We start from the raw sequence: 26,936 nt of genomic DNA on the forward strand, positions 1-26,936 counted from the left end.
GTAGCTACAGTATGCTTTTAGTATATTTTAGTTATTGATTATGATTTGCATAGTATCTCTGGACTACTTTCTTTTTTTTTTTCACTTTAGTTTTTATTGAGTTCAACATTTATAAACATATAAAACCAACAGTTAAACATGTACACAAACAAAAAAAGAAAAGAAAAAAAACAACAAAAAAAACAGGGTTTTTGTTTGGGAGTTACATTCTCAGTAGTCCATCCATTCTCACAGTTTCATCCACTAAATCAGTTGACCTTTGTCTATAAATCAGTTGTCATCGTCGCTGCTTTGGGTCTTGAATGATGTCCATTTCTCCCACTTTTCTTCCAGCTGTGCTTCTTGCAACCTCAATCGAAATGTCAGTTTTTCCATTATTTAGATTTCCTCTACTATCTCCATCCATTGTTCCTGAGTAGGGGGATCCACTTTACCCCATTTCCTTGTGATAGCTTTTTTGCTAGCTATTAACAATATTTTAACCAGATACCTATCCCTTATTTGTACATTTTCTTCGGTAAGATTACACAAATAGAGTACCATGTAGCTCATAGGGATATCATAACCTAGTATCTTTTGCAAAACTGTGTATACCATTTTCCAAAACATTAATATTTTGTGGCATTTCCAAAATATATGTGAGTGATCTGCATCTAATGCTCCACATTCTCTCCAGCATGGTAGATTTATGTTTGAATATTTACTCTTGACTTTGGGCGTGATAAAAAAACGAATCAAATTTTTCCACGAGAATTCCCTCCATATCCGTGAAGTGGTGGATGTTTGGTGTATTTTCCACATGTTTTGCCAATCATCATCTGAAATTTTTATGTTGAATTCTGATTCTCTGGACTACTTTCTAAGAAAGCCCAAAACAAATAACCTAATAGACAAAGTTCATTCACTAGGCCTATATTTAATCCACTGCATTTATTTAATAATAATAATAATAATGATAACCACCAAACAAAAAACAAAATGGGCCAAGAAACGCAATGCACATTGCCAATAGCTGCTTTTTAACAGTGTTTTAGGGTGGATGCTTGTTTTAAGTGTGGTGGGCAAATTTACATATCTCTGACAACTAAAAAAGTGTGAATTTACCGTCTAGCACATCTTACACACATAGAAGCAGTTGGAGCATGGAATTGCATTTTTTTTTTTTTATCAACCCCTACTAGCCAGTGAGAAGAAATTTTTGTCCAAGGAGTGTGCAGTTTATTCGGGGTATGAAGTCCTTAAAACTGTCAAAAGTTCAGACAGTTATCTCTCGCTGCCACTTGTGTGACATTGCCTAGTGCAGCTTTAACTGTTGAAGGCTGAATTGAGTCTTGGGAAATGACTATGGTACTTTATCATGTCTTGTAGAACTTACTAGTCTGCAGTTACTAAGAGGTATTGAAACACGTTTCCAGCCTCTATAACTCATCGAGAATGCTGCAGCCCGCCTCCTGTTCAGTCTCCCCAAATTTTCGGATATCACTCCCCTCCTACACTCCCTCCACCAGCTGCCCATGGTCGTTTGTATCAAATTCAAAACCCCAGTGCTGGCGAACAAGGCTATGAAGGGATCTGCACCCCCATATACCTCCTTGGTCTAGTTCCACACACCAGACTGTGTGGGACTCTGTGTTCTGCCACTGCTGGCCGCTGGACTCTTCCTTTCCTACTGCGGCCTGGTCATCGCTTCACTCGGTCTCGACTCTTCTCCCTCCTGGTTTCCTAATGGTAGAACTGGTGACCTTACCTGGTGACCTTTGTGCTGCTACCTAAGGTCACCGTAAGGTAGCAGCACAAAGCACTTTAGGACTTTATCATATTATGTATGTTTGAATGTATAAATGTGATAACTGTTTTTGCTGTTCTTATTTTATATATTTTATTTACCTGTGTGTGTGTGTGTGTGTTTTTTTGTTTTTTTTGTCTGTTCTTAAGAGCTGCACTGAGGCAAATTCCTATCAACTGTGTTGACATGGCAATAAAGGATTGAAACCTTGAAACCTTACTGCTCCTGGCAGAAACATCTTCCACTATAGACTGAAAATTCATGTTTTTAAGAAATACCTCACATCACCCTCTTCCCACTGAATGATCGCACCTCTCTACTCACTCTACTACTACTTTAAAAAACATCCCATCTGTCTTTTTATACTGCAGCACTCATAAGTCGCTCTGGATAAGAGCATAAGCTGAGTGCCTTGAATGTAAATGAAGCAAGGCCACCTCTTGATGGAAAAATGCCTTGCCTGTGAATATGACATATTATGGGAAGCACATTCTCACCAAGTGTCAACTCTGTCATCTCAATGTCTCTTTCTGTCTCTTTCTCTCTGGTCGCTCCCTCTCACAACTTCTTTCATCCCCCCTTTGTCGCTCGTCCTCCCTCTGCCCATCCCATCTTCTTCCTTTCTCCCACACACCTCTGTCTGCCTTTCTCTCCTATTTTCTCCCTTTCTCTCCACCCCTGCCATCCCTCTCTCTCTCCCCCACTCATCAGACCAGAGCCTCATGGTCGTGGAGGCGGCTCTCAGCCTGGCCAGGCAGACTCTCCCCTCCCAGAGCAGGATGAGGAGATCCTGGGCTCTGATGACGAAGAGCAGGAGGACCCCAACGACTACTGCAGGGGTAGGATCTCTCTCGCTCTTGGTCTGTCTTCAGATATCAAATGTGTTTGTACATACCAGAGTCCAACAGAAATACTGGTGCTTCCACATTTATAGTTCAGTATCAGAATTGCCATATACTGTATTTTAGTGATAATACACAGATGAAGAAAGTTTTGTCTTGAAATTTAATTTGGAGATAGGGTTAGCAATTTTTGCGAAACCCCAGCAGGTATATTTATATATGTGTGTGTGTGTTTGAAAATTGTAGTCTATGATGATAGTATGTCAAGTATCGCTAACTTGGTGGCCGACTAGGCTTCATAGTGTTTTTTTGTCACAATTACTCCCTGAAAGCCAAATATAAGGATTGCTTTTCACGGAAGTTGATAAATTTCATCCCCAGTTATCAAAATTGGTTTTGGACTAAAAACACACAATATCAAAGACCACTGGTGGTAAGTGTGTCTGCGCGTATTCATGTGTCTGTTTTTGGTCAGGTGGATATCACCATGTGAAGATCGGAGACCTGTTCAGCGGGAGGTACCATGTGATCCGTAAGCTGGGCTGGGGACACTTCTCCACTGTGTGGCTGGCCTGGGACATCCAGTAAGTTGACTCCCCAAATGGAGCTGTGTGGAACTTACAGGGTTTTGGTCTTGCTGTGGTTAAATTCCAGCTATCTAGCAGGAGCCTGTAAAAGATGTTGCTAGTTAAACATGAGAAGATTTCACCAAGCCACTAGGTAGCAGATAAGTGTCCATTCTCAATACCATAAAACTTCCAATAAAGACCGGGACCAAAATAGCATAAATAATCTAACAATTGCCAGGGAATAGTATGCGTAAATCCATAAATAAATAAATAAAAGTCTAAATCCATTCATATTTATAGCCTAAAATAACATTAAAATTGCTAAAAATGTCACAAAATATATAACTAAAAAGAGACAATGCAACGTGACATGTTTATCTTGTTGCCATGGATACAGGTACCGTGCACAAAAGCCTTGAAATTCATTATACAAACATAACAACTGTGTAGATTGCTATACAGCAGTGCTCCTGTTTGTTAGTCAATAAATGACAGAGAGGTATTTTGTAATTCACTTTTTCAGTAAAGGCCTTGACCATTATAATAATCCTTACATGTTATCCTTGCAAGTTTGAAAATGGCCCATGTGTGATAAATTGAATTAATATATATGTGTGTGTGTATTTTTCAGGGGGAAGCGCTTTGTGGCCATGAAGGTAGTGAAAAGCGCTGAGCACTACACAGAGACGGCCCTGGATGAGATCAAACTGCTTAAATCTGTAAGGCACACAGTGATCATGACATGGATATCAGATAAGATTTTCAAACTAGCTTATACTCCAGTGTCCATCAGTCTTTTCTCATACAACCCACTGTATGTCCTGCTGTGCGTTTTGTGTTTTCCAGGTGAGAAACACGGATCCCAGTGACCCCAGCAGAGAGAAAGTGGTGCAGCTTCTAGATGACTTCAAGATTTCTGGCATGAACGGCACCCGTATCCTCTGCAGAGAAAGAGACTTCATGTTAAGCAGTAACTGTTTGTGTCTTCCTGAAATATTGAAGTCGCTTTAATCTGATGCTCCCTGTTTTGCTATTATATGTGCTGCTGCTTTACATGTTTAATGAGACTGATTGGGTAGGTATTTTCAAGTCATATCTTGTTTACCAAGTCAACTAAAAAGCTAATTTAGAGTGGGCAGTGTTATCTGTTTGTGCTGTACTGAAAACGTACCAAACAGTGACCTTAATAAAGGTGTATACTGTCCAATTTTATCAGTTCTACCCCTAGCGAACAGGACGGAAAGCTTGCAAGAGCTGTCATGCCCCGTCACTCTGTGAAGGAAGTAACCAATGGAACGACGGCGAGTTAATAGCTTGGCGTCCTTTCATTTTCTCTTCCCTCCTGTTGCCGTCTCCTTTAGATGGCTTGGACATACTGATTATACTCATTCCAAACCAAATGGCTACTTCAAAGTGTTTAACATCCAATGATAAGACTCCATTGCCTCAGGCTAGACATTTAAAGTAGCTCATCCTTGTTATTATGCTAGGAGGCTACATTTTCTCTGGCATTAATTTGAATGACGAGCACAGTTATTAAGCCAAAGTTCTACTGAATTATAAAGTTCTACTGCAGACAGTGCTGGTCATTGCTATTTTGGACCTTAAATCTGCCGCAGTTTTTGTTCACACTCGCCTCCTCCTCTATCAGTAGTTCACAGATGTTCCTCTGACGTTTGGCTAGCTGTGTGTATTGGCACATCTTAAAGTGTGACAGGACCTCATGCTGTGACACTCGCTCCATCCCTCTCTCTCCCCCTGCATCCAGCCTACAGCTGTGTGTTCAGGCAGCATGCCCAGACATCCCTGGGAAGTCTTCTGAGTCACTTTAGCGGAGGCATGTGTGTGTGCGCTTATGTATGTTGGATGTTTGTTAAGGGCTCAAATCATCGAAAACTTTGAAAAGTCATGGAATATGAAATATGTGCCTGGAAAAGTTATAGACAATGATACATTTCCAAAATCCTTTGGAAAGGTCATTGAGATTATTTCATCTTTTTTTTTTAATCAAATAATCTAGTAGTCAGGGTCAAGTATGGCTGCTAGTAAATCTATCATGGATAATGCACGCAAGACTTGGTACATTGAAATCAGCTGTCCATCAAAAAACATGGAAAAGTTATGGCATATGATTAACAAATATGTGTAGGAATGTTTATGTGTATATATGTGTGCATTTTCTGTTTTATTGGCTTTCATTGGTCCAGGAAACGTAAGGTGTAGGTAAAGAAAAGCATAACATTCATTTAATTCATCAGTTTGCACAGGGAGTGAATTAAGCTCAATATCTATTTAGGGTGTCCTTGACCCAGTGCCTATCCATCTGTGGATAACCATGGTGAAAGCCATCTGAGAAATCCTACTCTATTAGTCCTTGACCTTGCATCTCCCCAGATGTGTGCATGGTGTTTGAGGTGCTGGGCCACCACCTGCTGAAGTGGATCATCAAGTCCAATTATCAAGGCCTGCCCTTGCCCTGTGTTAAGAGCATCATACGACAGGTACTTCTGCACAGTTGACTTTAAAATATAGCTTTCTGGATATTAATCACCCAGAAGGGAAATTCTCTTTTCACTCTTTTTGTTCTATCTGACCTAATAAAGCAATGTACATAAGTCAAATAAGCACAACATCTTTCAGCTTTACAAATGAGATACTGTATGTGTAAGTACACTTCAACAGTGTCATCACCTGTAGACCTGTAGTCAGTTATTCAATCTTTTTTTCTTTTATAAATCATTGTCTCTGTAGGTGCTGCAGTGCCATTTGCAAATACATTAAGCTAGCGATCATCCTTCACACTCTCTCTGCTCTGTGGTTCTGCTGTGCTGTAGGTCCTACAGGGTTTGGACTACCTCCACACCAAGTGTAAGATCATCCACACAGACATCAAACCAGAGAACATCCTTCTGACTGTCAATGAACCCTACATCAAGAAGATGGCTGCAGAAGCTACTCAGTGGCAGAGGACTGGTGCTGCGCCTCCCTCCGGTTCTGCAGGTCACAACCTTTCTGTCTCTCTTGTGGTTTGATTGGCACGTTACTGATCTAGAAGGTTTTCTTTGCTACTTAGATATGTCAGCAGGTTCAGTCCCTTTCAGTGTTTGATTGATGTGTTTTTTACCTGGTGGTTGGCTTCTCAAATGTGATCAGTGATGGGTCCTTTAATTAATAAATGCTTTCCACTGGAGTTAATCTTAAGATTGCACTGTCACTGTCTTGGGATGTCAAAAAGATTATTTTCCAGCTGTATGCCATAATCCCAACGGATTTATGGCAATATGGTCATATATGTGTGTGCTCAGAAAACTTGATGCTGGGGAGTTTAAACCATGGGGAAGTTTCTAATAAAAGAGAAGCATGTAGCTGTGTGTCAGTGTGAGTCACCAGTGGATTGGTTATGGAAATTACCAGCTCGCTCGGAGGAGTGTGTGACTCCCACTGAGCCTGGTGCTGCTGCAGAGACAGTGTATTAGTACAGCTGGGTGTGAATCAACTCAGCCACCCTGAACAGAATACTAATTATAGAGAGAGGTGCTGGATATGTCACATATGTCGCCGATAAATGTGGAATGTAATCCTCTGATTTTCCTATTTCTTACAGTGAGCACAGCCCCAGCACCCAAACCAGTAAGTCTTATTATTTTACCAGCTCTAGTGATATGAGCACTATGTCCATATTAGATTTAAGTTAGATGGCCTCAGTGTTGTGTCAAAATCACAATGTTCTTCTCCCCCATCTCTCTCTCCTCCCGTCCTGCTTTCCCCAGGTGGCCAAGATGTCCAAGAACAAGAAGAAGAAGATGAAGAAGAAGCAGAAGAAGCAGGCGGAGCTGCTTGAGAAGAGGATCCAGGAGATGGAGGGAGGAGCGACACCAGAGGGAGGGGAGGAGGAGGATGACGAAGAGACCACAGAGACCACAGAAGACACCCCCTCTTCAGCCACCCTCTCCACGTCTGCTACACTGCAAGACATCGTTAACCATGCCATCACAGGTGATTGACTGGCTGGATCCGTAGTTAAATAGTTGGATAGAGCCTTGGTTAAATATTATCCCTGATTCAGATGGAGGACAGTGGATGGACTGTTAGCACAGACAGCTGGCTCTGTTCCACTCTTAGAAATATCTTCTTTCCCATAGACTCGTCCCCTGATGACCAGCCCCAGCAGAGGCCACAGGGAGAGGAACGGAGGGAGGATGAGGCAGAGGAAGAGAACGGGATGGAAGTGAACTGCAACGGCCTCGCCTCCACCCCACCGAGCGAGGACAGCACGGAGAGCCAGGTACATGGGACCAAGCAGTATACACAGCAGCAGGAAGACCAACAGAATGCCAACCAACCAGAAGACAACACTGAGAACCACGAAGCATTAGGTAACAAGCAAGACCATGAGAGCTGCAATGGGACACCCGGGGACCCCCACCTTGACCCGCAGCAGCTCCCTGCTTCTCTCTGCCCCGACTCTGTCACTATAGAGCTAAGGGAGGGAGACAAGGAGGAGAAGAAGGAGGAAGAGATGGACACGCGAGGAGAGACCAGAGGAGGGGATGAAGAAGACCAGAATGGTTAGTGAGAGAGGAAAGGATGACGCTTAACTAATACATGACTTGTACTTAATGTTTGAAGGCTAATGTTGATTCCAAGTAGTCAGGCCACCACATCTTCCCAGAACCTCTGCAGTCTAAGGCTGGAGACACAGCAGAAGCCTTTAAAATCCTGATTTTGAAAACACTTTGCGTCACACACATAACGATGGATTTCACAAATTGTTTTGTCTATCATTGATAAATATGCTCACACTCATTGGCTGTTGTTGGGATGTTGTCTCGTTGCCAATTGTTGGAAAAGCCAAATATGGTGTTAATCGGCCTGGTAATCCTCTAGTGTGTCCTGAGCTTTACTCTTTCATGGGCTTCTCCCATGCTGTCTAATTTTTTTTGGTCATTCCTCCCCTGCTTTTTCACCTCCCATCATCTTCTCTCTCCATCTCCTCTCCTATCTCTTCCTCTCTTTAACAGGAGCATCAGGCAATCTGTTGGTGAATCCCCTGGAACCTGTGAATGCTGACAAACTCCAGGTTAAGATTGCTGACCTGGGCAATGCCTGCTGGGTGGTGAGTGCAGACATCACTATGTGTTGGCACGTTTTTGCTCAAAAAAGGACTCTCATCAGGGCCTATCTAAAGTTGGAAGTTTTGTCCTATGTCAAGTTTTCTTCTGGATTAAGTCTGGTCTTTTGAATGTCGAAAACCCAGATTGAACAATGTCAGTTAAAGCAGCAGCTTTCTTTTAAGCAGCTGCTCCATTATTGCACTTTCTTTGTTACTTTATTACATTTGTGATCTCTCCCTCCTTCCCCCAGCACAAGCATTTCACAGACGACATCCAAACACGACAGTATCGCTCTCTGGAGGTGCTGATGGGAGCTGGCTACAGCACGCCAGCAGACATCTGGAGCACGGCATGCATGGTAGGGTACACACACAGACACGCACACGCACACACACACACACGCAACCAAGAGCAGTCATCACCAATGAAGGGCTGGAGAAGGTTGCATCTAACATTTTAGAATTATGAAGGATCATGACATGGACACAAACACACACTCTCTCAAACAAAGGAAAACAAAGCAAGTAAGTGAAGGTTTGCTAAGTTGACATTAACCACACTGTTGGACTTGTAATTGATTGAGTTGATGCATTACCTGTTGTCACAGTTTAGCCATGTGTGCTCGTTTCCTCAGGCCTTTGAGCTTGCTACTGGTGACTATCTGTTTGAACCCCATTCTGGAGAAGACTACTCCAGAGATGAAGGTTGGTGTCAGAAAACCTGATTTTTCAAATCAGCTATGACAATGAATTGTGACAATTATTGCAATGTGCAATTTACTTTATAGGCCAGAAATTGGTCTCAGCACCAGCATACTATGTTTAGGAGTTCATTTTGAGCACCCATCACTAATTGCAGCCTCTTGTGATTTGGAAATTGAAGTAGTTCATATTGCGATTTTCAATTTTTGTTTTGGATTAATTGTGTAGCTGTAATGGAGACTTTGATTGCCTTTGCAGGAGAAACTGCAGTTAAATTTCAGTTCATCCAAACAGATTGTTCAGGTCATCAGAATTAAGTTATTGTTTTCCCTAGTCCAGTAAGACTAAACTAGACAACACAATTAACCTTTTCCCCCTTATCACAACAATATAATTTGCAGGAATGATGAAATAAGATTATCAGGTGACTTCCCAAGAAGTTAAAGTTTTTTCAGATGTTGAATTTAGAAAATGTGGTCAATGCTCAAAGTTTACATTTAGGTAAACTCGACAGAACCCGGCCACTCATTCAATTAATAGCAAAGAAATTATCTTATAATGCACTGCACTGCATTATAAGATACTTAGACACCGATCTCTTAGCGGTGATGTAGAAGGGACTGAATTCTCAAATTTCCCTCAAATACTTAAGCCCGTCATTGAAATGGTTTTATCTAACTTATTGCTCTTCTTGTTTCTCTTTCTCCCTGTAGACCACATAGCGTTGATCATTGAGCTGCTCGGTAAAGTTCCCAGGAAGCTGATTTTGGCAGGCAAATACTCAAAGGAGTTTTTCACCAAGAAAGGTAAACACACCCGCCCTGACACCAGCTGTTTCTGCCACTTAGTCCAACGCAACCTTTGAATTTACTCAGGTGTTTCTGCAGAAGTTACTATTTCAGACCAAACGCCTGATGGCTCAAGGGAACAGCCATCTGTTCAGTTTGAGGACAGAACTTACTAAATAAATTGTGTTTAGTTATGGAAAGTTATTGGTGGTGGTTTGGATGTATTCAATTATTAAAAATATTGTTATACTAAATAATTTAATTAAAAATCCAGTATTTTAATTTAGCAATATTTGTTATTTTTAATATTTGATTTTTAGCATTTTTAATTTGAAGACTGAAAAGCATATACAAAAGAAGTACTGTATTTTCACCACCTCTTTTCCCTCCTCTCCATCTCCCTTCCATCTCTCTTTCCATCTCCTTCCCTCCACTCTGTCTTCATCTCTCTCTCAGGCGAGCTGCGTCACATCACCAAGCTGAAGCCGTGGGGTCTGTTCGAGGTGCTGGTGGAGAAGTACGAGTGGTCCAAGGAGGAGGCTCACTGCTTCAGCAGCTTCTTGCTGCCCATGCTGGACCTGGTGCCTGAGAAGAGGACCACCGCTGCCCAGTGCCTGTCCCATCCTTGGCTCGCCTCCTAAGGCTGCCCATGTGCACCACGACCCATGATGTGAAGGGATGATGTAGGTTTTGAAGGTCCTGGACTTGAAAAACAGAAATGTAAACAAACAGACATGTCTGCAAGAGCCAGTGACTGCATCGTGCCTGCATCCTCCTGTCACGGCTCTCAGAGGCTACCTACCTACACACACACACACACACACACACACACACACGCAAACACACACATACACTTGCATACGTACATATAATAAAAGAGAGACTGCTGCTGAGTCTGTATCCTGGTTATGGATTACACTGGTCATAGAAGGAACCCAAGGTCTGCTCGATTAGATCTATCTCTATTTATGGCTCTTTTTTTTCTTTTTTTTACGGGCTGCATAGGACTTGAGTTATCTGACCTTTTCTCTTTGATATTGCTTTTCTCTTTTTTTTTATCTCACTCAAAGCTCTTTCTCTCCAGAGCACTATTTTCTTTCTTCTGGTACTTTCAGATATTATTAATGGATTCTGTCAGATTTAAAGTCACGCTTGTGTACAAATGGAGAACACGGGAACAGAAACACACATACACAGATTCCCATGCAAACCACATGTTTTTAGATGCTTGGTAAACCAAATCTTTTTTGTATTTTTGTCAGTCATGTTAGCCATGCCAACTTTTACGCTTTTGGCTGTCTCTGCTGTCAAATGTCTGCAAAGTGCTAAGAATTAATAACTGTTTAATGCTAACGGGCATGAAGAGAGACTAGTAACATTGTTAGTAAGTTAGCTTTATCCTGCAAGTACACAACATGGCCCATGTATATCAACGTTGACAGAACACGTGCACATTTGTATGCAGGCAGAACTACAGGAGTGGGGAGGCCAGCAAGAGGAAGAGGAGGTTTTCAACAACAATGTTCAGTATTATTTAAGTGAGGGGAGAGACTCGCTAATCAGAAACTATGCTCTGTTCTTTTGAGGAACCAAACTCTCAAATCTCAGAATTTTTAGTATTATTTTCAGTGTTGTCCTATGTTGTCTTTAAAAAAGCACTTAGTACAATGTGATGTGAACGACATCCTGATTTCCTCTCTTCTTCATGCATGCAGTCTGCAGATGAAACTAAATGCTGCCGGATACACGTTTCATACCTGGATCACTTTTTTTTTTTTTTTTAAATATCATTACTTTTTGCCTGTGACGAATGGCTTGATATATCATTTTCCATACTACCAGTCAGATTAAATCATATCTGGATCCATACCCAGTTTGTACTGTACATACAGTGTACCAAAGAGTTGGCCTTTGCTCTCTCCCTCTCTGCAACATAAGCTTTGTACAGTTTCTAGAAGGGACTGTCAGTAGTACATTGGAGGAACAACTTTGCCAAGCTGAAGGTTTGAAGATTTTTTACACTTTTTGGAGATGCCTTGAAAAACGTTTGGGTGAGTTCTGATTGTATGAAAGTTGTAGCTTCATTTAAAGCTTATTTTCATAGTGTTGCCCCTGTGCAGTGAGGTGTTAGAACTTGCATTTGAAAAGAATGGGTTGTACTAATACTAATGCTGTAATATTGCTTTGAATCGCCCCCAAATCCACTTTGCTTGCTATTTTTCTACAAGGTCCCCTCTCCTTTTCTGTCCATGTCTCCCCTCTTCATTTGATTGTTCAAAAAATCTTTTTCTGTAGGTAATAAGAATAAACATTTTCAAAATGTGACTGAAATGGATTTAACTTTGTGCATCACTAAGCCTGTTGTGTCGCAGGATAGCACTCAATTATTCCACGCTGCCACAGATACAGAGGCGCGTATGGATATAAATCCCCAAGACACGTCTCTTAAGACACTCCATTCACAAATTATCAAGGTGTACACAAATGCCATTTAATTTAGATTTAATATTAAATATTCTGTATATTATTGCCAATGAATGTGGGATTGTGACTCATGAATTTGCCTAATGCACTGTCTGGAGCTCCTGAATGAAAATGTGTGTAAAATAATGCCATCAGACATTAACAGGATTTTTTATTTTTGCTGAGAACCAACAGTATTTCATCATCAGGTTATGGGTTTGGGATAGAGGAAAAAGACAAGTAGTCATAGTATTATCATGATGATACATGTCTACCAAGATGGTGCGTTGCATTGGGTCTGGCTCTTAAACTATACTGAACACTTAGCATTTCTTCATGCACCCTTATCGGATAGCAAGCAGCATTGAAGTTTGCCAACTTAAATGGTTGTGTAATGATAAAATTGAATATGTTTACATTAATGTTGTCAGACAAAATTTTTGGAGATAGTCGTCAGTTATTACTAAGACAAAATGTGCTGTCCTTAAACACTGGAATAACATTTGAATGCATAAAGTCAGTGGTATTCCTCCTAAATTATCTTCCAAGTCTTGCCTCAGTTGTCCACAGGGGGCTCAGGCTCAATCTATAGTGGAGAGAAAATAACATTAGCCAAAGATAAAATAATGTAGCCGTCGATCAAAAGCCCTTAACAGTGACTGCATATGCCATATGTCCTACAGGCCTCATTAACGTATACGCTTAAATGTTTCTTTCCATACCCAACACTGAGGCCTTAAGGTCAAGTTAAGAAACATTATTGTATCCCTACAAATGTATGGTGTGGTGAAAGTTACTGGAGTCTGAATACAAACTAATAGAGGAACCTTTTGTTATTGTGGCTGGAGCTGCTGCTTTTATGACATTTCTATGGATCCAGTGGAATCATTTCAACTCAGTGAGGAAAAGTTTGATGTTGATTTCTAACACAATGCAACATTTTCAGAGAGGTCCTTAAGGGTTGAAGGCTGTCCAATCTCTTCACCTCTCCTGCTTGACATTCGTTATGAACCCCTAAATTCACAAGAGATGCTGTCCCTTTTTCACTTCACCTTTTCCCTCCAGGCAAATCAGTTAGTCATGTAATTTGCCTTCCAACCTCACTCTTTTCTTTTTCACCTCATCCTCCATCAACCTCAACCTATCCCTTATTCTTCCCCTCTCCTCTCCTCTACCCATCCTTCCCTCCAGCCTCCTCCTCCCTGTGTCTTCCTTGGCGTTTTCCCTCCTCTCCATCCTCCCATGTCCCTCTGTTAGTTTCCCCTCTCCACCCCCCTTTCCCTCTGGTACCTTTTCCCTCCACCTGGAAGTCCTCGGGCAGCAGCTTGTCTTGCCGGTTGCCCAGGCTGAAGGCCAGGAAGGAGAGGATGAGCGAGTCCATGATGCTGATGATGGCCAGGATGTAGGCCCAGCGCACCGTGCAGTTGCCCAGCGTGTACTTATCTGTCCGCTGGCCGCACATGCGCTTCACCTCCTCCGAGTCCCAGCCGTCAGGATAGATCATGCAGCCGATCACCATGCAGGTGGCTGGGAGAGAGGGAGACTGGTTAGTTACACTGTCCGTCCATCACTGTGTGGGAGACAGGAGTGAATTTTGACCAATATTTTCGCTCTATGGTCAATCATAGTTTCCCACACTCACTTGGGCATCAAATTCAAGGAGTTTTCAATGACTTCAAGGATTCAAAATTGGCATGTTTGGGGTAAGACATGACATTGGTCAAAAGTAGACATCATAGAAGCCTCGTTTTTTTTAATCATTTGTCTTGTCAAGTCTGTCAAGTCAAGAAATTCTGACTACATCATTATTCATTAACACAAATCTCCATCACAGTGTTTTCTTCAGGATGTGACGTGTTGATCCTTGGACAGAGAGAGCTGAGGCATACTGATGAATTTGGGTGCTATATTTTAATAAATAAAATCAAGTACTTTCAAGGCCATCTGTTCATTTTCAAAAAAATTTAAGGCCTTATTTTATTTTTCTCAAATCCACAAGCTTAAGGCCCATGGGACCATGTTGAACCCTGATTTTCCCCTTAAGTTTCCCCTTAAGTAGCTGAGGAAAAACAAATGTTTGCCATAATGTGTGACAATGTCAGACACATATTCTGTATCTGCTTGCACCAATGCTTCATTGAAGCTCTACTATGTTTATATTGAGTGAAATATTCAAACCCAAGTCACCATTTTTTATGGCTGAACCATTACAGCAAATGGAAAAAATCTAGACATCTTGTGCATCATTTTATACACATTTCTCTGTAATTCAGGATGACATATTTGGTGAAATCCTCGGGATCTTGACTCAAATTTAAAATAAAGTTCTGTGGGGTTTAAACAAAGCTTGACCACGCAACATGCGTTTGTAATGATGGACTCGCCGGCGGGACCTGCAGGGTAGAAGAGGTTACAAAAAGACATTTTGCCTGGACAAAAGAGCGTCTTGTTGCTGTGTTCAGGCATGCTCACAACCCCCCTTACCCCCAAGTTTGACACTACCAGACAGCGTGAGCCACTGGAGAAATTAAATATACACATACACAAATTGCTTAGCAACTCCAGACCAGCTTAACTCCAAGATAAACTTGCATTCATTGTTGACTTTGCAGAGAATCTGCCTTGTGCCATCTCACCTCAGCATACAGTGCCATGTGAACTATCAGGTGGCAAGATGAAACATTAGAACTGTGACTCCAACAAGGCAGGAACACTCACTTTCACTTTACGGGCCTCACACACTCACTTTCAGTTAGTCAGTTACTAATTTATAGATGATCATTAAAATGCAACTTTGTCATTGAAGTAAAATGTTGATACCAGCCCACGATTATTATAATTAAAATGTCCCTCTATATACATGATCAAAGACATTTAATGAAGACATTGTTAAAATGTTATTTGGTTTGAGTGGTTACATTTAAAGTTATTGCATTTTCAAAAATCCATCCATCCTAGAACACTAAGAAGGAAAAAAACACTCCACTGTCTCACCTGCAGGACTCATTGCAACTTTTTAACTTGAGAGTTTATTAGGGTTATTTGGCTGTCATGTAATTTATTTTCATCTTATATACTTAATTTATGTATTAGTCCAAAGCCTGTATGAGAAATAATGAGATTAACATGGAGGTGTGTTGTTACACCTTCACTTTCTCCTCTCGCTCTTCCTACCACTCACACCTGCTGTTCAGTATATGTGTGTGTGTGTGTGTGTGTGTGTGTGTGTGTGTGTGTGTGTGTGTGTGTAATAGTATATGCAGGCACAGAAATAATGGGAGCACACACACACAGACACTGAACAGCAGGTGTGAGTGGCAGAAGAGGAGAAAGTGAAGATGTAACAACACACCTCCAGGTTAATCTCATTATTTCTCTCATACAGGCTTGACCTTTCACTTGCAGGTACATCTGTTCCCGTGGGATGCTTCATGTTACCAAAACATTGGATGCTCCCCAGAATCTCTCATGTTTCAAGTGAAACTTCTCCCATTCCCTATACTTTCTCAATGCACATGCAGTTTCAATCATATCTGTGTCTGTGTGTGTAGGCCTATGTATGTGCCTGTATTTACCAGAGCCCATACCTGAAGAAAGACACTACATACATACATACGTGTGTGTGTGTGTGTGTGTGCGTGTGTGTTCAGGGTGCGCAGACACACACATCAAGCCCAGTAAAAACTAAAATGATGGAATCTCCCTACAAAAACTTTGTCAAACTCCACTCATGCTCACAGGAGGCGAGCTGCATCCACGCGCAGATCTTGTAGACGCTGCCGGCGTTGCAAAAGAAGAAGAGGCTGAAGCAGACGATGCTGCCCACCACCAGCAGCATGGAGATCCCCACGAAGAACATGGCCGTCTTGAAGGCGCCGGACGGGATGGAGCCGAAGTCCAGCGCGCTCCCTTTGCAGGTGAGTTCCGAGGTGAGCGCGTTCCCGATGCAGTAGTGGAAGAGGCCGAAGTAGCCGGCCTGCGGGGTGTTGACGCTGTCCCCGATCCAGTAGGGCTGGATGAACACCACCACGGTGATCACGGCAAAGGTGATGGTGAACACGGTCCACAGCACGCCCACGGCGCGGGCGTTGCGCACGTAGTTGGTGTGGTAGATCTTGGCTGCTTCCTGAGCGGGGAGCATGGCGCGGTGCGGTGACTTTCTCAAGTGTCACCTCTTGGTTAGACGAAAATAAATGTCTCTCTCTCGGACGTGGGCTCCCTTTTCTCCTGTAGGCTATAGGTGAGATATACTTGGCTGGCTCTCAGAGTGCGGGCATCACAGGGGAAATACCTTTAGAGAGCGAGGGAGCGACGCGCTGTAGCTGCTCTCCTGTGTGGAGAAGTCCGCTATCAAAGTAGACATCTTGTGCTGTTTTTCATTTCCGAAACCCTGTTGTCTTTACTCCGTGCTGGATCAAATTTCAAAATCAAAAAAAGTTTTCCTGAAGTCTCGTTGCTGTCTGTTGACCAGAGCCGCTGATGCAATTCAATACCATGGACAGCTCCCAGTGCTGAAAACAGAGTGAGGGAGCAACATGAGGACCAGTACCTCCTCTCTCTCTGACCCCTCTCTCTCTCTCTCTCTCCCTCCCTCCCTCCCTCCCTCCAATGAGCTTTATTGGGATGACATACATGTGTATGCATTGCCAAAGCACAACAAAACAACAAATACAACAAAATGTAAGACAAGATGAAGCATAAACTATACAACAGATAGTGTTTTTACACCGCATGTTGGTGAATAACTGACATCTCTCTCTCTGTCTCTTTGTCTGTCTGTCTGTCTGTCTGTACTATACACATATTACAGCAAAACCATGAGTCCTTATAGGAATATTGTAGGAATATTATGCTGATACAATAGGAGGTAAAAATAAAAAATGAGTCAGTCACTATACAGCCTACTATAACTAGGCCTACTGGGTAAGCGCATTTTAAGTCCCTAGAGGAGACACACAGTATAATGTTTTTTCTCCAGGGTGTTAAAATGAGTGGGTGGTTATTTCTCCACACTAAATTAGCTGGCTGTGTGTTTCCTCTGTGGGAGGCTGACGGTCGTCAGATGATGAATGATTAATGGTTAAAAGATCCGCAGAATAGAGTGACACGATGGGAGGCTTTCCAGATGGCGACCAGATCAGTTCTTCTTTCACTCGTAAGGGCAGAGGTCACTTAATAATTTACCTTTATTTTTATTTCCTTTATAAACGTGTTTTTTTTCGAGTCAAACCGAGCCATTCAGATAAAAACATAGGCTACATGCTTATAATGAGCTGTGTTATTTTTTCAACGCAAAAGATAAACTCAATCAAATATTCCATCCCTAAAATAAAGTAAAAGGTTTAGACTGTGGTCCTCAGGATCCAGCTTTCCAGTTCTTCAATATCTGAATCTTTTTTGTTTTTGTAACTGGGAGTTCAGTCATAGCAAACAGAACAATGTAGAATAAACAAGCAGGAGTATATACGTAATTTAAAAAATCTTCATTTTGTTAAACAACAAACCACTTTGAATACCGAACCTATGTTAGAAAGAAAACTTATAAAGGTCTGAGTAATTTTACCTCTTTGTATTTACCACAGTTGAACACTAGATGGAGCTACAACACTCCAACCTAACCGCAGCACCATATCACAATTTTCTCAAACGTTTTCTGTCGACCTGGTCCTAATGAATATGGACTCCATCTGACAGGATTTTGCCCTATCAGTCTCCTGCGGAGAGATCAATGGATGGAAAGAAACCTTTGGTCAAAATTGCTTATTATACCTGACATTTGCTCATTGTGTTGAAAAAAAACGAGGAACAAACCAGTTTATTCCTCGTTTTGCTCAAAATGACTGACTCCTTACACAAATCCCAAGTTGAAGCAGGAATATCCAAAGAAAATGGCTTGACAAGGGCCTGTTAGTTAAACTAATAACCTGGTTTGAGGTCCTGCTGCCTGGAGGCCTGTGGTCACTCTGAATTCAGCTGTTTAGGGCCAGAGCCAGAGGCTAGCATTACGGTTAGGGTTGGCCTATAAACCCATTCAGGCCAAGGCTAATGCAAGAGCACATTCAATTTTCCTCCTTTTCTTTCTAATACCATAAAATTAAGCTTGATCACATTGTAAAATGTGTTAACAGAATCCATTTGCATGGGCCTCTGCCATTTTCAATCATACTTCTTTCAACTCTTAAATAATTTAATAAATTATCTGTATAGGAAAAAACATGACTTGAATGGCATAATAGCCTACCCTATATGTGGTGACAGTAGAGACTAACATCTGTCTCATAGCATAGTTCTACACATCTCATGACGACACAATTTATTTTCACTATCAGACTATTCACTTTCAATATGGGACTGGCCTAGACAGCAGAAATAACATATCTGAATTCTTAAACTGAAAGGTTAACTGACACTAAGTGGTTCAGTATCTCAGCCAAGCTAACTCTACAGATATTAGACCAGAGCTTTTCAATAATTAGATTACTACAGTACAGCTACAGTAACATTTTTCTTAAGGACATTCTCTGAATAGACTACTAGCCTGACTATTACCATACTAGTATGACTAGCATTACATTAAACACATTAATGGGAATTGCAAATAACATTTTGTTTTGAAAATGCTGTTTGCTGTCTGGGATCTATGATTTTAATTCAGGTCACACAAAGAAATTAAGTCAAATGCTTCTTATGGCTTCTCTGGCCACCATTACTTAGTGTTTTTAGAGCTACTTGTGCCTTGAAGTAAAATAGAGTGGTGCAGCTATTTTATATTTAGCTACTGTATGACTATGCTCTGGGTTTCTGTTTCTGAAACACAACACTAAGTTTCTGACAAGTAGCATGGAAAGACATTTTTTGGTGCTTTATCACAGTCAAACATGGTGTGAAAAGGCTTCTCCCCTACCTTTTCACCTGACCCTATTTTCCCCAAATTACTGCATTCTAATCTAATATGTCACCTTACTTGTGCAGAGTCTTACCTGTTCCTTGGGCTGGTTAGATTAAAAGGGAGAGCATGTGGCTGCATCCCTGTATCTAAGGTGTGGCCTGGGCCATACCAAGTCAATGGGGGAGGGAGTTACCCTGGCTAAAGTGTAATGTGGAAGTTAAATTGCCCACATAGAATGGTGACTGTTTATTGTTTTATTTAGATGGTCAACCTATATAATGTTTGAAAATGTATTTTTCATTTACATCTTAAGAACATTTATGATACCTCCTCTTGTATAGCCTACCCTGTGTTTACCTGTGATAATAGTTCAGTCCAATCAAGGTAGGGCTGAGGAAGGTATATAAGCTGGTCATTCGGACCTTGGTAGAGAGAGAGTAACAGCTTGCTGTGAGGCTGTGGAAGTGGTGATGATTTAAGTTGATATTTGTAGCATCCTGGGGCTGTATCTTTTTTTTTCCTGATTTTTGCTTATCATTTTTTGGTTAATAAAACCACAATCTCTTTTGCATTATACCTCTGCCTCATGACTCCCTTTTTTTGTTTTTCCAGTACCAGTCATCCACACTAGCATCCCTTTTAAGTAGTGGTACAAGTGGTAACTCTACACATGGGTTAAATAGATATTTCCAAACTGAATTTCTACAACAAATGTTTAGTTGTACTGTTATCCGTAACGTAAGGCATTCCTAGTGTTCCACATGTCTGTATTGCTGCTCTGTTCTCAGTTTTGGCCTGCATACTGCTGAGCTGAAAAGACATGAATGTATTGACTTTAAAGAAGCTCTTTCACATGCTGAATGGTGACCTATTTGACCTTTTGGTAGCCCTCTGATCCTAATCAGCCAATTCTTCAAGGCACAAAGGGCTTGGCTGACTGTATAATAGGTTGTTTTGAATGGAGCCTTATTTTGACTAGGAATCCTTAATGTTCTATGAGAAGTGTCTATAATGTTTTGTTTGCCCACTCTCACTTCAGTCCCAGTTATAAATAAATAAAAACATTTTATTTATTTTTTTACTGTTGAATTTTCAATTAATGTCTAACAGAGGCTGGTTAATGTAATAGGTTTATATGGGTCTGAGGTGGTGTGTGCGTGCACGCGTGTGTGTGTGTGTGTGTGTGTGTGAGTGTGGGCTCCTGCATGTCAATGCACTTAGCTTTATTAAGTGATACCGCCCCAGTGTGAGAGGGAGGCTGTTTATAATCAAGTTATTCGGGAGCAGCAATCCAATTTTCCGATACAGGATGGAGTGAGATTTCATGTGTGTGCGAGAGCAAACGTGTATTTGTGTGTTCCCTGGTGTGTATGTTTGCAAACGAGAATGAGCTCGGGATTTCATGCGCTCTTTGTGTATGTGTGTATTTTGTGTGCGTGTGTGCTCTATGAATGTATAATGTGATCCAACATTCCTATTCCCCAGTGCTCTGTTAGTCCCAGCTCTCTAAGTGGACTACATCAACCATAATGGTCCATAACAGCGAAGAGACGGTGAGTCAGGACTTAGACCCCACCGACTCAGTCACTCTGAATGATGTGGCCCTGAATAAGCACTGGGATCTAGCATAAATTTGCAAATTTCACATTTATGCCATAGCTTATGAAATCTATTTTACTGCAGCAGTTGTGCAATGCTGTCATTTTTACCTCTTTTAACATTGTTTGGATAGCAGACTAGTGTATAGTAAATTGCCTTAAAATCGCAAGAACAGCACTCAGAAGCTGCTGGATTCAGTTTCAGAAAAATACAAATCTTTTAATCTCTACCTTTATTTGCGTGACAGTGCAAAATCCGGTATCTTTCACTGTGTGTCCCAGTAAAACCTATCTGTGGTTTTATGGTTTAAAGGGGAATAGTGGGATTTTGGGGGGGTCAGATGATGCTAATCTCCTATTTTGCCCCAGGTGGAAGCTGTGTGTGTGTGTGTGTGTGTGTGTGTGTGTGTTGTTAACCCTTTATTTGCCCTGTAGGCCTATTTACTGCTGCTCTCTGTAGCCTCTGTAGCACAAAGAGGCCTTTCTGCCATCTCAGCATCTCTGTCTGTCCCTTTCCGCCAGCCCTCTTTAGAGGCTGTTTCCATAGAAACGAGGTGCAGGATGCCCTTAAAGAGAAATGAGAGGGTAGGAGATAGGGATAAGAGGAGGGAGGAGTTGACCACACCAAATCTGTTCCTGGAGTCACATTTGTTCTAATAATGTAATGAGTTATATTGGGCAATTAAAAAATGACAGTCATCACAATGCCCCTCATCTGATACTAACAGAGTCAGAATGAAATGTGAAACACATCTAGAACACATCATTACTAATTACCAGTGACAAATTGTTTGGGTAAATTTACTCATTCAATGAACAGATCACTATGGAGGACCATAAGTCATAATAAATATGTGTCAGTAAAATAAATAACACATAAGTAAATACAGAAATATATGTCCTATAATAATAATACATTAATAATTGATTGATTTTATTCTTTAATTTAAAAAAAATTACATAATATTATTTCATAATTATTATTATTATTTCAGCTTCAAAATGTTGCTTGTGCATCTTGGACCTAAAGCTTGTGATACAACAAGCAACATTTTGGAGAAGATGACAGGGCAATGTGTCAGTCATCAGGAACTGAAGTCAGACTTGCAGCATAATACCATAGCATCAGAAGTTGCCATGTAGACAATGTGAGAGGGTTTATCCATCTACTTCGGCTGTGTAATCCTGCAATTTTGACCAAAATGTTACACAGTGTGCGTGTCAAGGATATAAAAGTGCTGATACACCTGGCAGTTTTTTAGGGCAATGTAGGCTACACTCCCAATACCAACCAACTAACTAAGTAAAAACACAGGATTAACTATTCAAGTGTTGCCTTGCAAAAAAATACATTCCTGTGTGATTAAATAAAAAATGTAAAGGCCACTTATTGATTGATCTTGATCATCATATTTGCCCAGACATGTATTTTCCCTGGTCATCTCTGCCTGAACAGCTGAACCACAGAATCTATCATAAAGAGCTGGATTCTATACTCCCTGTGACTCAACAATAAGTCCATTCCGTCTCCCACAGAAACTTTCTCCCTGAACACCCTCAGTTCATTTCAGCCACCAGTATCAACTGTGTTTGAGTACTTTTACTGTGTTTTATCTGTTCTGTAGTTGTGAGTTTGGTTGTACGTTTGATTGTTGTTTCTGCACTTTTCATTTGTCATCCAGTAACAAAACATCCATGGACTGGATTGAAGGAGAAACGGTCATCTATAGACCCATCAAGATATGTGAGCATTGTTTATTGCAGTTAAATTGTAAAGATTTTGAGCTGATGTATGTATGTAGCAAGAGGCTTTTGAGTGACATTATCTAATTTCCTTCAAAGGTACTGTTCAATGTACCGGTATACAGAGAGACCGTACATCTCTGCTGGGAGTGGAAATACTATGAAGTACAAGTAAGAACCACTTTTGTTTCAGGCCCTCACAAAATAAAACACCTGACAAATTCTGGTAAAGTGTCTCCTATGATTATACATGAGAACATCTGATGTTTTCTATTGTCTTGTAGAAAAAATTGATGGTGCAGTTTTTGAGGCTTCAGCAACAAAAGCAGGTCCCATCTGAGCTGACAGCTGAGGACATGACTGACTGGCTGGTGGAGCAGGGCAAAAAATCTCTCAGGGAGCGGTGAGACTTACTGCGACACACAGACAGTCCACCACTCAATCTATCATCAACTCTGCTAATGTTAAAGGAATAGTTCACCCAAAAATGAAAATTCAGTCATTATCTACTCACCCCCATCTCACGCTTTTATTTGGAAGGCTAAATGGTTCCTCTGAGCCTCCCTACTAAAGCTCCTGTGGTTCCTCTGACCCTCGCTACTGAAACTCCTCTGAGCCTCCCTTCTGAAGCTCCTCTGGTTCCTCTGAGCCTCCGTACTGAAGCTCCTCTGGTTCCTGTGAGCCTCCCTACTGAAGCTCCTCTGGTTCCTCTGAGCCTTGCTACTGGAGCTCCTCTGGTTCCTCTGGTTCCTCTGAGCCTCCCAACTGAAGCTCCTGTGGTTCCTCTGAGCGTCCCTACTGAAGCTCCTGTGGTTCCTCTGAGCCTTCCTACTGAAGCTCCTGTGGTTCCTCTGCGCCTTCCTACTGAAGCTCCTGTGGTTCCTCTGAGCCTCCGTACTGAAGCTCCTGCCATTACTCCAGTCCAGGAAGGCTTGACCAGCAGCCTGGTTGGCACTGAGGAGAAGGAGGAGGTGCAACAATCCTCTGACACCACATCAGGCAGGAGTTCTTCATCAGGTCCGCTCACACTGTAGCTCATGTCTACTTCCATCAAGATGAACTGAGGTATTGATTGTCCTCTTTTATTTTTCAGAGATCAAAAAGACCAAGAAGAAGAAGAACAGAGTCTGACGCTTCTTCCGTCGGCTGTTCTAAACACTAAACACAGGAAAACAAGTGAGGAAACAGAGAGGGACTGAAATCCCACTGCAAAAAATAAATTCAGCATTGCATTGCAATCAGTCCATGTCAGTCAATTTTTTTTTCATTTACTGTGAATTGATGCATTATAAAATTCAGAAATTATCATACAGGAATTGCATGATACATATACATATACAGTCAACTCAAATCAACAAATTATTGTTATTGATCTCAGAATCCAGAAATTGCTTTCATCATTTCCTGTTTCACTGGGGTCAAAATATGAGGTTGCACACATGTAAAATCCATTTGTCATCCTCTATCACTTTGTGGAAAATCAAAGAGCTTTCAACTCAGAGGAGACAGATAGTAAAATACCACTAAGCACAGTCAGGGCAATAAGCAAAAAGTTTTAGAAATCTGGAACAGTTGCACATTCACCAGGAAGATGACACACGTGCATATTGTCCCCATGAACAGGAAGGAAGATGGTGAGGGCAAAGAGGAACCCAAGGATCACAGTTTCACAACTGCACAGTTGAGTGGAATGCTGAGGGTATCAAGTGTCAAAATCAACAGTTAGATGCCTCCTCCATGACAACAAACTATTTGGAAGGGTTGCAGGAATGAAGCCCTTACTGAGTGCAACCCATAAACTGAAGTGCATGAACTTTGCCAAGCATCACTGGAACTACAATTGAAATTGTGTGTTGTGGTCAGATGAGACCAAAATGAAACTTTTAGGCCATGCACACCATCGGCATGTTTGGCGACAAAAGATGACGGCATACAAAGAAAAGCACTGGATGCCCACAGTGAAATATGGTGGAGGATCTTTGATGCTTTGGGGCTGTTTTTCTGCTAGTGGTCCAAATCTTGTTAAGATCGATGACATAAGGAGGTTGAGACTTGGCCATGGAAGGACCTTTCAACCAGACAACGACCTCAAACATACATCAAAATCATCACAGAAATGGTCGCGGGAACACAAAATTGATGTTTTGCAATGGCCATCTTGTCTCCAGAACCCTAGTGAAAATCTGCGGTTTGAATTGAAGAGGGCAGTCCACAAGCACAAACCTAAGAATATCAAGGATCTTGAAACATTCTACATGGAGGCACAGTCCCTCCCAAAGTGTTCTCCAGCCTTGTCAGACATTACAGACGCTATTGTACTAAACCATAAAACACTTTGTGTTTGAAGAACGTATTGTGTTAAAATAAAAATGTATGACTCTCCCATATGTTTGAGCCCAAAATATGGCTCATGTGTTGCATGCAACTGACCGACCGACCAACCAAAACTTAAATCCGGTTGACTCCAGATTTAAGTTGTTATAGTTGTTGTGTTCTAGTGGTTAAAATTTTTATTTTGGATTGGAAAATGCAGAAATCGGACACTCAAATCACGCTGGAGTTGTCCTTTATCATACTGTATGCCAAAGCCTTAGCAAGCGCACAAGGTAGATTTATGCGTGGCTCCCAAAAAGTTGTGTAGTCTTTAATGTGTTAATTACCAGTAACCTGATCCCAGTGTTTTGCTACAAAAATTAAGCTCTTCTCCCAGTCCACACATGAAAGCTAAGAAAGGTTTCATCCCCCAGGCAGTTCTAAAATGATCCTGAGCAAAAGGTGGCACACTAAAGTAACAGTAAACTTTAACGTCCTCTCATTCCAAGGCAGCACATACAGCACAGGTAGTTAAGAGTTTTATATGGAAGATGGTTTATTAGAAAATCCAAAATCCACTAGCTCCATGGATCCAAGTGGATTCAAGTCAGAGGCAGCCGGGCTGTTTGTGCCCAGTGCGCACTGCGGTGCCTATTTACGGTATGCGCTCTTTACGCCCATAGACTACACACCGCAATATGGTGGCGTTCACATGGGCATTTGTACTACATAAAAATTACTAGTTATGAATGTACTTTGGTGAGACCTGTGCATTGCTGGATGGCATGGATTGATAGAGATAAGTGTGTGAAAATATTAGTCTGTTAAAAAAGTTGAAACTAGCTGGACTTTTGACAGAGGCCAGGTAAACAAACTAGGAATCAGGTAAACTGCTTCAAAATGTTTAGAGACTCAGTAACCCACAGCAACTAGCCTAAACCTAGGTGGTTTCAGCTGAATTTGACAGATGCCATGATTGGCTTGTACACCAGGCAGTAGGCTAGAAGTTACACACATGGACAGGATCCTTGCTGCAGCCAGTGGACATTCACTTACCAGGAGATCAGTGATTTTACCTAAGTCAATGCATGAATTAAATGTTTTGTTTTGATTGTGATTTCCATTCATTGGTTTGAGATGCAAGGTAAAACAGACAGACAACTCTCAGTTGACTAAATGTCAAACGAAGGCTTAAGCAGGTAGTTTAATCAAGAATAGTCTTGAGAACTTCACAGAGAAGGATGCCATGGTCACATTGAAAAAAACGAGGATTACTATGAAAATCCTGACTAGAGTTAGCCTAACAAATCAATGTTGAATTAATCGGTTCCACAAAGCCTACGGGGCTCTGGTCCCTCTTCCTACCTGCTCCATCAAGTTCTGCTGAAGAAGAACAGGAGCTCCCAGCACTCTGCTCTGCTCAGACTGGGGGCTTCGGTCCGGGTCTGGGCTCCTCAGACAGACAGGACAGAGAGGACAGATCTCCAGGAGCTTTCACAAAAAAACTCTAGCTCACTGCACGCACACACACATACACACAGAAGAAACCAGGTCAACATCAGTGGGGTAAAGTCATACTATATGACAGTAGAGCTACAGAAAAAATACTAGAGTTGTAGTAGAATAGAACGGAATCGTAGTAGAAGACAGTAATGTCTGTCATGGTAGAAGGTATTAATCAATACAAGAATCAATGCACTCAATAGATTACCTTACTCAATAGAGCCAGGAATGCATACTAAACATAGCTAGAGTTAGCAAACAATTTCTCTAGAATTACCTGTTAGCTGTTAGCAGAGTGTAGCTGTGTGCTGGGAGCTGTTGGCAGCTTTCAGGATTCTGTGGGGAAGTGAACTGCTCCTCTTCTCTCTCGCGGTGTCAGGTCCTTATCCAGGTGCTGATAATATATTAAAGTAATATTTTGACTTTTTTTCTCAAAATTACCACTTTATTCTTGTAATATTATGACTTTTTTAATGTTGTTTGGCCCATGGGGCAAGACCAGCCTCAGAGCCAGGAAAAATAATCGATTGCAAAGGATTACCAAATCAGCAAATAGATCCCGCCCCATTCACTTTGATTGACAGATGGCTGAGACATTATGAAAAGTGACATTATGAAATGAAAAGT

The 26,936-nt window shown here is 41.4% G+C and overlaps 2 protein-coding genes across 2 annotated transcripts in view; one reads left to right on the top strand and one right to left on the bottom strand.

Moving 5' to 3' along the window:
- The window catches only part of LOC139649279 (SRSF protein kinase 1-like), a 29,995-nt gene extending 17,905 nt beyond the window's left edge, over positions 1–12,090 (top strand). The window contains exons 3-16 of the mRNA XM_071525631.1: positions 2,498–2,625; positions 3,104–3,212; positions 3,829–3,916; positions 4,044–4,131; positions 5,592–5,698; positions 6,032–6,197; positions 6,802–6,827; positions 6,968–7,193; positions 7,340–7,765; positions 8,219–8,313; positions 8,562–8,669; positions 8,946–9,015; positions 9,726–9,818; positions 10,257–12,090. Coding sequence (XP_071381732.1) covers positions 2,498–2,625; positions 3,104–3,212; positions 3,829–3,916; positions 4,044–4,131; positions 5,592–5,698; positions 6,032–6,197; positions 6,802–6,827; positions 6,968–7,193; positions 7,340–7,765; positions 8,219–8,313; positions 8,562–8,669; positions 8,946–9,015; positions 9,726–9,818; positions 10,257–10,441 — 1,915 coding nt within the window. The 3' untranslated portion in view covers positions 10,442–12,090. The remainder of the gene's footprint in view (positions 1–2,497; positions 2,626–3,103; positions 3,213–3,828; positions 3,917–4,043; positions 4,132–5,591; positions 5,699–6,031; positions 6,198–6,801; positions 6,828–6,967; positions 7,194–7,339; positions 7,766–8,218; positions 8,314–8,561; positions 8,670–8,945; positions 9,016–9,725; positions 9,819–10,256) is intronic.
- A 1,058-nt stretch (positions 12,091–13,148) lies between these two features.
- On the bottom strand, positions 13,149–24,981 carry lhfpl5a (LHFPL tetraspan subfamily member 5a). Its single transcript, XM_071525627.1, has 4 exons — positions 24,963–24,981; positions 16,002–16,406; positions 13,554–13,790; positions 13,149–13,186 (listed from the first exon to the last, which is right to left on the bottom strand). The coding sequence occupies exons 2-4, from the start codon at positions 16,402–16,404 to the stop codon at positions 13,149–13,151; spliced, it is 678 nt and encodes a 225-aa protein (XP_071381728.1). The 5' UTR covers positions 16,405–16,406; positions 24,963–24,981.
- Between the last annotated feature and the right edge of the window lie 1,955 nt (positions 24,982–26,936).

The sequence above is a fragment of the Centroberyx affinis genome, unplaced genomic scaffold, assembly GCF_046629955.1.
Source record: "Centroberyx affinis isolate AG114_WGS23_722 - 3 ecotype Tasmania unplaced genomic scaffold, CSIRO-AGI_Caff_v1 ptg001311l_1, whole genome shotgun sequence".
NCBI lineage: Eukaryota > Metazoa > Chordata > Actinopteri > Beryciformes > Berycidae > Centroberyx > Centroberyx affinis.